The sequence below is a fragment of the Anguilla anguilla genome, chromosome 5 (assembly GCF_013347855.1).
Source record: "Anguilla anguilla isolate fAngAng1 chromosome 5, fAngAng1.pri, whole genome shotgun sequence".
In the NCBI taxonomy this organism is placed as follows: domain Eukaryota; kingdom Metazoa; phylum Chordata; class Actinopteri; order Anguilliformes; family Anguillidae; genus Anguilla; species Anguilla anguilla.
Window position 1 is genome coordinate 47,185,897 of NC_049205.1, and position 13,049 is coordinate 47,198,945.

General features: G+C 37.3%; 1 protein-coding gene across 3 annotated transcripts; it reads right to left on the bottom strand.

Moving 5' to 3' along the window:
• Positions 1 to 122: 122 nt before the first annotated feature.
• LOC118227573 (hepatoma-derived growth factor-related protein 3-like) lies at positions 123 to 9,883 on the bottom strand. 3 transcript variants are annotated; one of them, XM_035418172.1, is made up of 6 exons: positions 9,230 to 9,883; positions 5,266 to 5,342; positions 4,164 to 4,302; positions 3,561 to 3,713; positions 2,271 to 2,417; positions 123 to 1,432 (listed from the first exon to the last, which is right to left on the bottom strand). In XM_035418172.1, exons 1-6 carry the CDS (start codon positions 9,311 to 9,313, stop codon positions 1,406 to 1,408), a joined length of 627 nt encoding a protein of 208 aa, XP_035274063.1. In that variant the 5' UTR covers positions 9,314 to 9,883; the 3' UTR covers positions 123 to 1,405. The 3 variants fall into 3 exon arrangements, with proteins under 3 accessions (XP_035274063.1, XP_035274062.1, XP_035274061.1); XM_035418171.1 differs by having other exon boundaries at positions 2,271 to 2,414; positions 3,561 to 3,722; positions 9,230 to 9,832; XM_035418170.1 differs by having other exon boundaries at positions 3,561 to 3,722; positions 9,230 to 9,828.
• Positions 9,884 to 13,049: the final 3,166 nt, after the last annotated feature.

Here is a 13,049-nt window from a genome sequence, read left to right on the forward strand (position 1 = left end):
TCAAATATCACACACAATAGTGCCTTAGATTCCATTACTGTAGCATAACAGTGCACATCTGATATCTGATATGCTGTTATACAGTATATAATTTAGTAAATGCATAAAAGTCACAACACAAGTTGCATTCCAATGATTTTATTCTGTAAAATTATTTCCCATAAACAGCAAAAAACATTTTACATTTAACTACAAACCTTGAAAATGTAAAACATGTTCCAATCACAAGCATAACAATTATTAAAATGTAATCTAACTCAAAGAGTAAATGAGCTTACATTTCCACACAGGCTTTGTACTAGCTTTAAAGAAAAATAAATAGAATATATTCTTTGTATGATAAAAATAGAAAAGCAAAAGGCAACTTCTACAATGTTAATGGAATGCTTTAATTTTGGAAGAATTAATGTAACTAGGGAAATGCAGACCTCCCCAAAGCTGAATGTGTATTACTTTTTAAATTGCAGATGGAATGAAGACTTTCGTTAGCAGGAAAGGTGCTTTTGCAAACAGAATACAGTGGTAAATTTGTAATGTTGACGTAGTGCAAATGGCTAACTGCAGGTAATTTGATTAGCCTAAGCAGATTTGATTAGCCAAGATTACCTCCATGTCATATAAGTGTACAATGGTCATGCATTCCACTAAAAAGCTTTTAGGAACATAACCCAATGCCACAGACACACAACTAATGTTTCACTTTTTTGTAAGATGACATTATTGTAGCTAGAGGTGAGTTGAATGCGTGTGGTCCTAAAGTCTATGGCTAAATAAAATATATAGATACAAAGTGTTACTTGGATTGTGCACAATACTTCAAACATTTACTCTACCTTTTCCGTTAAAATGTCTTCTTATAATATAAAGAAATAAGTATTATGATGTGGAGAAAATTCATCTGACAAATATACCAGCATATACTGCTGTCCACGTTTGGTTTAAATTGTATAAATATCCAGTTCAGAGTGACAATATACTATAAGAACAATGTTAGGGTATTTCAGAGAACATGAAAACTAAAAAATATCACAAGCTGTGATTTGTTGAAGACAGATCAGTCAAAGAAGGGAAGCTGTATGTTAATACCTACCACTATTTCAAGGTTGTGATGCATTTTTCTTTTTATTTGAACAAGTTGGATAGAAAGTAACACAGAAATGAGTTAAATATATTCATGATTTGTCACAAGCTTGTTGAATGAACTGACCCCATGGTCAATAAAATAGGTATTTCGTGTCATAGTAGTAGAAAAGATGGTCAATCTTTATATAAGGAGGTACATGTGAGAGGCCTAGTTTGTAATGGAGCACCAGAGTAGAATGGTGGGAATATTCATGAGTTTCACAATTCAAATAACACTTGACAGCCACAATAATCGGCCTCCCTAAAGGGGCATCCTCAACACTTAATGCTCTTCTCTGCGTAACTGGGTCTGGAAAAGAATGACAAATACACATTAACAAAAATTATGAAAGTGCCAAAAACTACAGACTGGAAGTATTACATTATGCAGTAACATACAGTGTACAGCACTTTAAAACACAAAGCCATTAAATTCATGTTTTTATAAATTGTATTTTTGCTACACATGCTCTTTGAAGACAATCCAGTTCTTATTTTAACTCAACTCACTCACTCAACACAACATTTGTGCCCCCTTGTGGTGACGTTTGGCATTTCTGATGTCTGTTGACAGACAGTACACCATACTGATTTAGTCAAATTTACTTTAATTTAGCCTCTTTCAAAGCAAATATGTAGTTTGTGGTAAATGTTGTTATTCATGTTTAAAGATGTTCAAGAGGAAAGACAGACTTATCAAAGCACTAGGTACTTTAGGTATCAATAACCTAGTAGTAATTTCCATTTTTCTGTTAAGATCTACATGTACATTTGCTTGTTACTTGTACCTGACACAGTATAAGTTTAGGCAATTGATATGTGATTGAAAGCAAGTACAACTCAGCAATTCTTACTGTTCTGCATAATGCCATGGAATGACACAAAATCATGAACAGCCTTAAACTTAAAACATCCATTACAGATGGGGGGGGGGAGGGGTAAGTTTGAGTAAGTTGGATGCAAGGCGTTTAACACTATTTCATGTTACACAGTCTTTTAAATTTTCATATTTATAAAATCACACGGTACATTTACACTGCTGATGCAGTTAGTTCTGGGGTACATGAATATCAGATAAGCAGATCTACTATGTTCTTATAAGATTGGAAGTAAAAGCAAAGCGTAAGTTAGACGGGCTGAGTGTTTACCCCTTGGATGGCGTTCCGTCCTTCTGAGGCGTTCCGCATGTCGTTGTCGGGGTCTCCCGCCTCCGAGCTCTTGTGGTTGTCCTCCTCGCCATCCTTATCCAGCTCTTCCTCCTCACCCGAGGACTTCCTGGACAGCTTGGACGACTTCTGGGAAAAACGAAAGCTAAAATCTACGCCCTTAAAGCCAGTGCTAGCGCGTGATTGGCCAGCAAGCCTTTCTGCTGTGCAGCAGTGCAGCGTTCATCACCAGCTCATTTGCAATGGATCCATCAAAGCCGAAATGAAAGGCCTCTCAATTAAGATATGTCTCAGACTCAGAATCAGAGTCATGACTCAACACCACATGCCCAATAAAATCTGTCAATTAAGGGTTCTGGATAAAATAAATAAATACTGTACATGCCATATTACAGAGAAAACATAACCACATAACTTCAACTGTAAACTCCTATGGCTTGGGTTTATTCAGTTCTGTATATGACTAAACATATTCACCGGAGAAGTATAAAACATCTGAGCAGAGATAACCTCTCCAATCATGATATAAGGACATAGAAATTGAATCGTACTGTAACTGGACATAATACATATTGCTTTAGAAACAGATCTTCTGATACATCATTCCCTGTAAAATGTGTGCCAGAGAAGCACTCCAGTTGCTAAGCAACAGTGGTTGCTAAGTGAGGTTCAGTGGAGAAGTAACTGTAGAAGGTTCTTCATTTCTCTGAAGAGGGGAGAGCACATTGTTTGAATGATTTCATCTAGCTGCACTAAACCTCCAGTATTTCTGTAAGCCTTGTGCTTTCTTGATATGATTTGTACCAACTCTTAAAGCTTTCCAAACATCCTCTAATAAAGCCATGGAAAAAAGGATGTTACTGACCTAACAATGTTTCCACTCTCTAAATAATTGTGAAATGATATTTTAACAAAAATCATCATATGGGGGGGAGGATGGAATGTCTTTGTTATTCCCGTAGTTGACAAACCCTGCTCTTAAACTAAAGGGATATTTTGCCTGAAAAGCCTGCAATTAGGAATAAGGAGTTTAAGTGCTACAGCTGAATACAACCCACCAAATACCTGAATAACAAAATTACGTTTCTGTTAAATTCAGGTGAAATTAGTGACTTTAGAGTCCAAAATGTTCCAGTAGGGTATTGCAGTTATATATCCTAAAAATTATTCTCTATCCAGCAGAGGAAACATCACCCTGGGCTATGGCATTGTCGTGACACTCCCCAACACATGCACGAGGATCTTGCTTGTTCAGCTTGTCGATTTGTATACCTTGTTAGAAGCGGTTTTTTTCCTCTTGGATCCGGCCTTGTCTCCCTTCTGCTTTCCTTTGTCATCTTCTTCTATGGAGTCGCCCTCCTCGCCCTCGCTGCTGCCGTCAGCGGCATTGCCCCCCTCCCCCTCTGTTTCTGAGGAGCTTTGCTGCTGGATAGCCTGCACACACAGGCAAACTTTCAGCATGCTCTATCATTCCTATGTTAATGACATCATCGCGGACGTCACCATTTAACTCTCCAGCCATTCTCATTACACTGTTTACGGGGTCAGCTGTGCAGCTGGCAGAAAGGCAAACACCTTCATAATCCATCTATATGACTAAGAAATTCATGCACTGAAGATGGCACACGTATAAAATAAGAATGTCTTTGCAAAAGAGCAGCCAGTTTGTTTCCCTTATCAAAGAAGACTTATATTTGTCAGTAATGTAATTCATAAAACAGGCATAAACATTTGAAAATCAGAATAAGCCTGGAATGGTAACCTAAATACATAAAAACATAAATATTTATCTAATTTCCTCAGATAACTGTTAGTTTTCTTCACCACACTCTGAACGCATAAAGAGAAAGCTGGGTCACGTGAAAAGAAGCTGACCTGGTAGCCAGTGAACTTAACTCCAGGATTGTTCTCAATCTCCCATAGACCCTCGTTGAATCCTTTTCTCTTGTTTGACTTGCCAAATTTCTCTTTATATTCTTTATATGGGAGAAGATCCTTTGGGCCCAAAAATGCACTGAATTTGGAGTGGGACAAAAACAATGACACAGTATGGCAATTACTGTGGGTTGAAGCAACAATGCACCCATGAAATATAATTAATGGTTGTAGCATCAATGTGATTCCTTAGCTATGATTACAAGTTTGTAAACATGTGCACAGTAAATTCGGGGAACATTTCTGGCTATTAGGAATTTTACCAAACTCTATCCTTCCCAATCATTTAGGTGGATCTCTATAAGAGACTCCACCTACTCAAAACTTACAAAAACAAACGTTGATAAAAGGCCAACAGGTTTATGACTGCTTCAGAAATACACCTAGCTAGTTAACTTTTTAAAAGATAATTTAAAATAAGAACATTCTGTAACCGCATCTAAGCTTAGTTCCATTCAAAAAATAAGACCACAAGCAAAGCACCTCAGTAATTATGTTTTGAGGTTCATAGTTCACATTCCACATATTGTGCACTCACCAATTATTGAAGCTGGTATAGTGTAAAGCAGTGGTCTCCAACCCTAGTTCTGGAGAGCTACAGGGTCTGCTGGTTGGTGACTCTGCACTTCATGAATCAATCAGAGCAGTTGATTACACCGTTGACTCAACTCACCTGGTGTCTTGGGTCTCAATTGGATGCTGATTTTAAGTTGAAAAAAAAAACCAGCAGACCCTGTAGCTCTCCAGGACCAGGGTTGAAGACCACTGGTGTAAAGCAAATTGGCCTTAACATTGTTCAAACTCAGCCCTGATCACCAAGTCTTCAATGGAATCTAACCTAGTGCGCATTGTCCTTAATGTTCTATTATGAATGTTGTTGGCCCGTGCACAACTTCATAAAGTCATGTCGCATGCCAGTGGAATAATACATTCTCAATATTGATACTCAAATATACCACATTGTAGTTAGATCTGCGCACATTGATTCTTTCTCAATTACTTATTTTCAAAAGCACAACAAAGGAAGACACACGTGACCTACGTTTCATGGGTGCCGAAGAAGAAGATGGGGTATTTATTTGCAGGTGGCTTCACAGCTCCTTCTGGGAGTTCATCAATCTGTTGAAAAAAATTAAAAGAGGAGAAAAGAACAATAATTTACTACCATCATTTGCAATTTGTCTAATGCAGATAAACATTACAGGTAACAGAATCTCTGTGGTGAAAAAGAACATAATGGCCGCTAGTTGATCAATTTGATCACCCCTGAGATGTAAAACAATGTGCTGAGGGAAGGAACACACGTTGAGACGCACAGGCTGTCTCCATAATTACTCAAACTGCAAGTAGAAGTATGGTTTGGGGAAAGAAAGTCGATTTCTAATTAAACAGAGTTTCCTGGTACAGAATCTGATTTTACAGAATTGCCTGTACAAGAAGGTTCCATTAAACCTGGAATCAATAATTACATACAAAGATGAGCCTCTACTTTATATCAACGGCCACTCTGTGCCTGAAGGTGAAGGGAATTATGGTTTGGAAAATAAATGCATCACTGCACTGTACTCCGCTCTGTACACCAAATGAAAAATCTATGTGGTGGGAACTATAGCATTAGCTCATGTAAATAGGAAAAAAAACTCCCCCAGGTTGACCACTGATGAAATCACAGTTAGTGAATGTACTACTGTAATGATCACAGAGATTATGAGAAAAAATGATGCACCTGAGAACAAACCTAGTAAACAATTATTTCCTGGTGTTTAGCTAATCTGATAGTTCATAACGCATTAGTCAATGTGAAGCAGTAACAAAATAGAATTAAAACAGAAGGGAGGGAAAGCAGAAGACCTGTCAAACAGGAAAATAGAAAGTAGTGAAATATGAACATAGGCTTGTTTGATTTTCTTCATTGCAAGTACTAGGTGAAATTCACAGGGCATTAACGTATTTCTCATACAAAGCCATTGTGTATATTATATTGTTTCATTAAAATAATTTTTAATCTGAGCTTAGAATTTTATGAGCACATACCACTTAACAAAATGATCACATGATATCTGCCACAGAGTATCACTTTTTAATTTCTTAGTTTGGAATTCCTATCATGCCACATATTCTTAATTGCATTCATTTACAATTTACACATACCATCACAAAATTAAAACTGGCTACAGTCATACACATCCATAAGTCATACTGAGATGTAGGCATGAATGGTCTTTAAGCTACAGCTATTGTAATATGGCAGTGGAAATGTTATCCAGCCATGGCTAAATATATGTCACCTGAAAGCCCTCATACACACTTGTGGAACAAGTAATTGTATTCCATGGGAGTCATGCAGAGTAGAAACTAATGCACTGGGATCATGGGGGGGACTACACATCAACAAGTAATTTACAATGCCAGCAGACTGCTTTCACTGATCATCTCTGGGACAGCATATAATGAAGCAATTATGCTGATGCAGCCTGAACTGGTCAAGCCCACTATCCATTTGCATATCACCTGAGTACTGGATGGCCAGTGCAGTAGGTGCATTGGCTTATTCACGCCACACTTAATGAACTCCCCTGAGATACAGCAAGGTTTTGCAAGGACAAGATGCCGACACCGTAACCTAATCGGTGGACTCTTGTGTAAAGCAGTTAAAAGTACTAATCTGGCCCAAATTTAATCTGCCATGGTTTACAGGTGTAAAAAGGGAATGGCGCCAAGTAGAAACAATTGGATTTTGGGGATCGCTCAAGACAAATTGACTAGAAATCCTTATCAGGTAAAGCGGTTGTGTTTGTTGTACGTAGCTACAACAATTACAAGGACTGAATTGTAGTAACAGTTTTTAGTCTGAGGTCTGAAGAATGGATCGTAGCTGGTTGGCCAGATGAGACTTCTGACCTCCTAACGGACATAATGGAACAATAGCACACAAAAAGGAGTGACAGGGAGGAAGAGAAACACTGGAAACAATCGCCATGCAAGGGCACAGGCATGTGAGACCTTTCATACTTTTAATACATGAAGGTAATGGTCGCCACTGCTTTGACCCTGTTGTTCGAACTTTATTCCCAAATCACTATTAAAAAATGTAACCGGAAAAATGCAGTTGGTGTTTTCTCTCAGCAATAAATAATGGGTTATACCATGCCGTACTACAAACCACAGTGAACGAATCATGATCGCTGTCTTTAATAAATAGATAGCTGAGGACAAGCAGGGTTTGAATTATGGGCGGAATTGGGGAGGGTCTGACCCCCATAATTAAGACTTGGACCCCCCCCCCCCCCCCCAAAAGAGGTAAAAACAACAGGTTGGGGGTGTCGAAACATTTATATATCCTTCTTACCTGTAATCGTAAATATTACAATATATTTGCCATCAGTGGCGTCACTAGGGTTGGTCCTACCAACCTGTAACTTGCTGAGAAGCATGTCTGCCATCGCAAGTTATAATTAAACATTTTAGAATCATGACTAGGCTCTTTTTCACCATTGGTTTTGGCTTCCTCAAACCACATGACCTTGCTTTTTGGTCATCCTAACCAACATTGTGGCATTTTAAATAGGCTAAATGTCACACCTGCAGTATTGGCTTTATAAACCAAGGCAATTTTACTGCACTTCACTGAAATGCAGGGATATTTGTTTAATTTGTTTACAGAAATTGTTTAACTATTTTCTTGTGGGTTACATATCATGGAGGTATAAGATAAAGAACAACAGAAATATTGCTTCAAGAAAGCCACTAATCATTTTCTCTTAATTCACAGATTGATACTTTGGCTAACTAACATTTACTGAAATGCGTTGGTTCAAAACATTTCAGGTTTTTTTATTGATACAATGGTTTCTAAATTAAAGCACAAGTAAATTTCGCTCATGTGCAATTCCACTTCAAAGTCACCACTAAGAACGGATCTATAATGTTTTAGTTGCGGGTAAGCGCTTGGGACAATTCCTGAACTAGCCCATAATTAAGAAAGATTCTAGTACAAAGATCTGTTCACCCATACACTGTGAGCGTCTCGTTAGATGACACTAATGTGCATGTAGGTAAACGCTGATCAGATGGATTTTGAAGACTTGCATTGAGACTTGCAGGTAAAATCAGCTTTATTCTTAAAGCACCTGCATATTATAATGTACTAAAAGTATTGTGCTCGACAATCCTTTCAAATGTTTAGCCTACATTGAGAATAATCACAAAGGCCTAAATCCATCGGCCATCGCGACTGCGATCTCAGTTTTATTCAGCACTAATGCTTGATTTGTTTGCAAGGCAGTACAGCAAATTACTCAACTTAAAATACAATTAAACAGTAGCCTCATTTTAGGCGGACTAAAATGAACGAACGTGTTTATTAAGCAGTGTCCCATTAATGGCAAGTTAGTCACAAAAATGACAAGGTCCTTTGACCAAACTGATATTCTAATTAAGTCAATATGGATTATAAAAAACAGACGTGTAATTTTGTGGTCTGCCCGAGGATAAACTGGTGGAGAGTGCACAAGTTTTCAGAAGGCGCGTATTGTCACAATAATTTATCACAATAACGATTGTGAATGGCATATACACGACAATTCTAAAACGGTACGTTTTAAACACAATAAACTAAAACTAGTCACATTACAAACCTTCCACGCCCCCTTCAAAAAAAAAAAAGAAAAAAGAGAAAATGGAGAAACGTTATGAAAGAAAACGCTGGCGTAACTCCACCAGCAAGTAGGCTACAGTACACAAATGCTGACAAACGTTTTCACAAACCTTTTAAATACTTTACGGAGTAGGCTATTATCGTTTCTATTATAGATATCATTCCATAGACTAATATATGCCCACTGAAGGCCAGTCTTCAATAAAGCATTGATTTTGCTGAAAAGATGAAGACAGAAAGGAAAACGAGATGAACGGAACAACAGCATCTCCCGTCCTCTACCACCGGCAGTAATGTCCCAGCCAACCCCGCCTCCCTGCTCTCCTGCCCGGTTGCCTCACATACTCACCCTCGCTGGCCAATGTGGGTATCCCTTCATTTTTGCAAAAACCAGATCTCCAGCTTTGTACTCCCGAGGTCGGGGACGAGCCATTATTGAAATTTACTCGATATTTAACGAATATGTATTTATGTATAACCCGTCTTTGAAACAAGAGGAATGATCGGCAACCAATGTTTTGATAAGCAATAATGCAGGTTTCCGTTTATGGATATAAATAAATAAAATTGGAAGAGGCCTGGAATACCTTTTTCTTACCCTAGGACAGACAGTAAAATGCTGAAATGAAATAGAATACGCAATAAAACAAGAATCCAGCGATTGTGCAAAGCCGTAAACGTGATCCTCGTAGGTTTTGATGTTTTTCCACTGTGTGAACGCGAAAACTCAAGCGGTCGCCTATTCTCTTCTGATTCATTTGAAACGCAGAGCGGCTGTCGAACACCGAAAATATGGATTCTTTTCGGGATAATTCTTCTGTCAGGGACCTTCAGCTTGTGACTTTCTCGTGCTCACGGTCTTTTCATTTATATTTTTTTCTTTTTTTTCTTTCTTATTTTATACATTCATTCTACTATCGTTTTCAATCGCCAAACTTTAAGCACATTATGATTTTTTATCTAAAGGATGTATTTATAAAATCTTCATATTAAGGGAAACATGCAAATGGAGATGAATGGTGATGTAATGTTATTAAGTAAGAACCGTATTTTCTTTCGCAAATTGGCTCTTAAAAATGTAATATTTTTCTTGGGGAGAAATCATTGTAATGCTTAAAACAGTCGTCAGTTTTGGCTAGTTTAGTTTTCCTGCGTCTTCAAAATTGCTTTTGCTGTGTCGGGTATTTTCATAACCAGGCAATAGATTCTCGGAATGATAAAATGTGTTATTTGCCATAATTGTACTCATGCACAAAATCTTAATATACATTAACAGTAGCACAAGTAAACTATGCTACAGGTAAACTTTATGGAAATGGTAACCAGTCAGGGCCTTGCAAAGTAGCCTAGTATGATATAATGTCAGTTATGAAGGGATGAAACATAAATATAAAAATGCATGGATTTTTTTTAGTCCGACGGTGTCCTCGGCTAACTCGTAATTAAACTGTAACAACAATGACATAATTCAAATACAATATTCACAAGTTCTCTCAAATATTGAATAGGTAACTGATACATAATTCTGAATAAGGAGAATGTATTGAATTGTCGGAAAGTCTGTGAACGTATTAATTCAATTAATTTTAATTCTAATGAATTAATTTTAGGGAGTTCCAATTGTTAAAAAAGTGTTGGTGATCATGATTTTAATATTACTAAATCAATAAACAAAATACTGCATTTTAATATTTGACTAGTCACCATGTATTTTCTAATCCCCCTTTAACTGGAGGGTCAAGTATAAGTATGTAAGTAAGCAAGTAAATAATATCCCTCTAATGATGATACCATGTGAAAGACATCCAGGTAAGTTACTATATTTGCTTTCATGGACAACAGTGGTCTCTTGAAGTAATACAACAGGTTAGAATGATGTTGCACATTTCATCTAAAGTTTATAATCTTTCTTATATTTTGGCCTGGAAACTTTCTGGACCAAGTTGCTAACGTGGTTTCCATGTGTTACTAAAGTGCTACTTCCATTATGATGTTATCATAAGCATAATATACTATGTTATGAATTTGTAATTGCCCTTCATTTTGCCCTGGAAATGGTAATAATCACCGTTTATAATCTGAAGTGTAGTATTAATTGCAAGATCATAATTATCATGTTATTACGTACGAAGATGTGTTGTAATATGATATACAAATATCATGTGCAATGATTTAACAGAATATAGAATAATATAATATTATTGCATGCCAAGCTGGTGACTATTTGTGGATGGTGCGAGTTTTTGTGGATTCTCTTGTATGTATAGGCTACATGCCGTCACTAGATGGAGCTACATCTATACGGAGTAGAATTACGGATTTAACAGTCGGGTCATTTTTTTTCTTAGATAGGGGGTGCACAAGGGATTATTTTCGGTCATGGATACCTTGAAATCGTACTTTATGTTTACGCTTAAATTTGAGTTCCCATTTGTTTTATGTGAAACTGTTTAGAGAACTAGAAAATATTAAGAAAAATGTTCAGGGAACATAAAAAGTGTACCCCTAATCGAAATATATCGACATTTTGATTTCTACTGTATATGATTGGTGACTTTATAAAAAGCTGCACAAACAAAATATGTATTATAAAGTAATACAAATATGGCTAGTGGCAATAATTAGTTTATTCCTCATAATACAAACTAATGGCCGATGGGCAAGTTGTACTATGAGCATTGGTTGAGTGGTGTGGGTTAATGTAAATTCTGTGTCTATGATCTTTTTGAAACCCCTCTCAACCCTTTTGTGTAGTTTGAGGAAGAAGTCATCTGCAGCCCATCTGTCTCAGTTGTACTCAGTAATACCCCCTTGGTATTTATCAGGTTTTCAAAGACCCTGTGGACAATCCATTCTCCTTACTCCTTGCACTTCTCCAGAACTTAACCCCACTGTGTGGGCTGATATTAGTGCTTCACAAAGACTGTATGGAGCACGTCGGCCAGCTGCCATAAAGGAGAGCTTTACTGAGGAATTTTTGGTGGCTCCTAGCAATGTGATTCACAGGATCTCAGGAGAGTGAAAGGTGGCCAAGATTCAGTCGCCTTATAAATATTTTTACACACGCAGCTCGGTTTGCATGCCGTTGCATGAAACAAATGCTCAAGCACCACATTGGAATACTTATGATGTACAGCACTTACTGAAATAACAGCCTAGCAGTAGGCTTTAGAGTGGCACTAGATTTCCACATCAGTGCAAAATGATCAGTCTACTCATTAGGATTTGCCATTTTAGATTATAAGTGGTGATGAATAGCTTCCTACAAATGGAAATTACAGTTGTGGGTTGACTATATCTAGTGAGTTATGTAATGCTTTAGTCAGTAGTGTTTTTAAGTTGGAAGGGGTGCTGCAGTGTTCTGGATATTGCATACCAAAGAACTACTGAACATTTTATAGTGTAGAATTCCTACAGTACCTTTTCCGCTTCAACTTTAGTTCTATGCCCTAAACATGTAGACTACAATGTGAGATGACACTGTCCTGAGTGATTTCATGAACACATTTGTCCAGCGTATTAGTTCACAATTTATTTAATCCTGTCTTGCTCTAAGAAGGTGAGGCAGGTTTTTTTTTTCTTTGGAAAGACATGTTTCCTTACTGACTGTGTTAAATGTCTTTGTAATGTGTCTGTTGGTTCCCTACGTAAACCATGTGTGTGTGGAAGACAGCTGTTGGAGCCAACAGGTAATGACCTTAGCTCAACCCTAAGACTAACTCACCACGAGACCTGAGGACAGGTTCTTCATGACATCACTCCTTCCACAGTGTTCTCAGCAAGTTTGATTTCTTTGCCACAGGCTGTTGACTTTAGCAGAAACACTAATGAGCTCACTGTAGCTGATTTGTTTTTAAAAAAATATGTATTTGTGTGTGCATGTGACTGAAATGAATGTTTCTTGCTACTTTTTTATTTTAAAGATTGTTCTGCAATAGTCAGAGCAAGTCTACAAGGAAGGAATACACAGCTACAAGAAACATTGTTTTTATTAGTCACTTTAATTACAGCTATTTTTATGTTACCTGCCTTATAAAAACATTTTCTTTTGCACATTTTTGTGTAGAAAACATTTTTTGTGACAGAAGAGTTATGACTGTCAAGCTGAACAAAAGCATGCAAACAAATATGGCTTTTTATTTAGCAAGAATGAATACCATTACAATAAA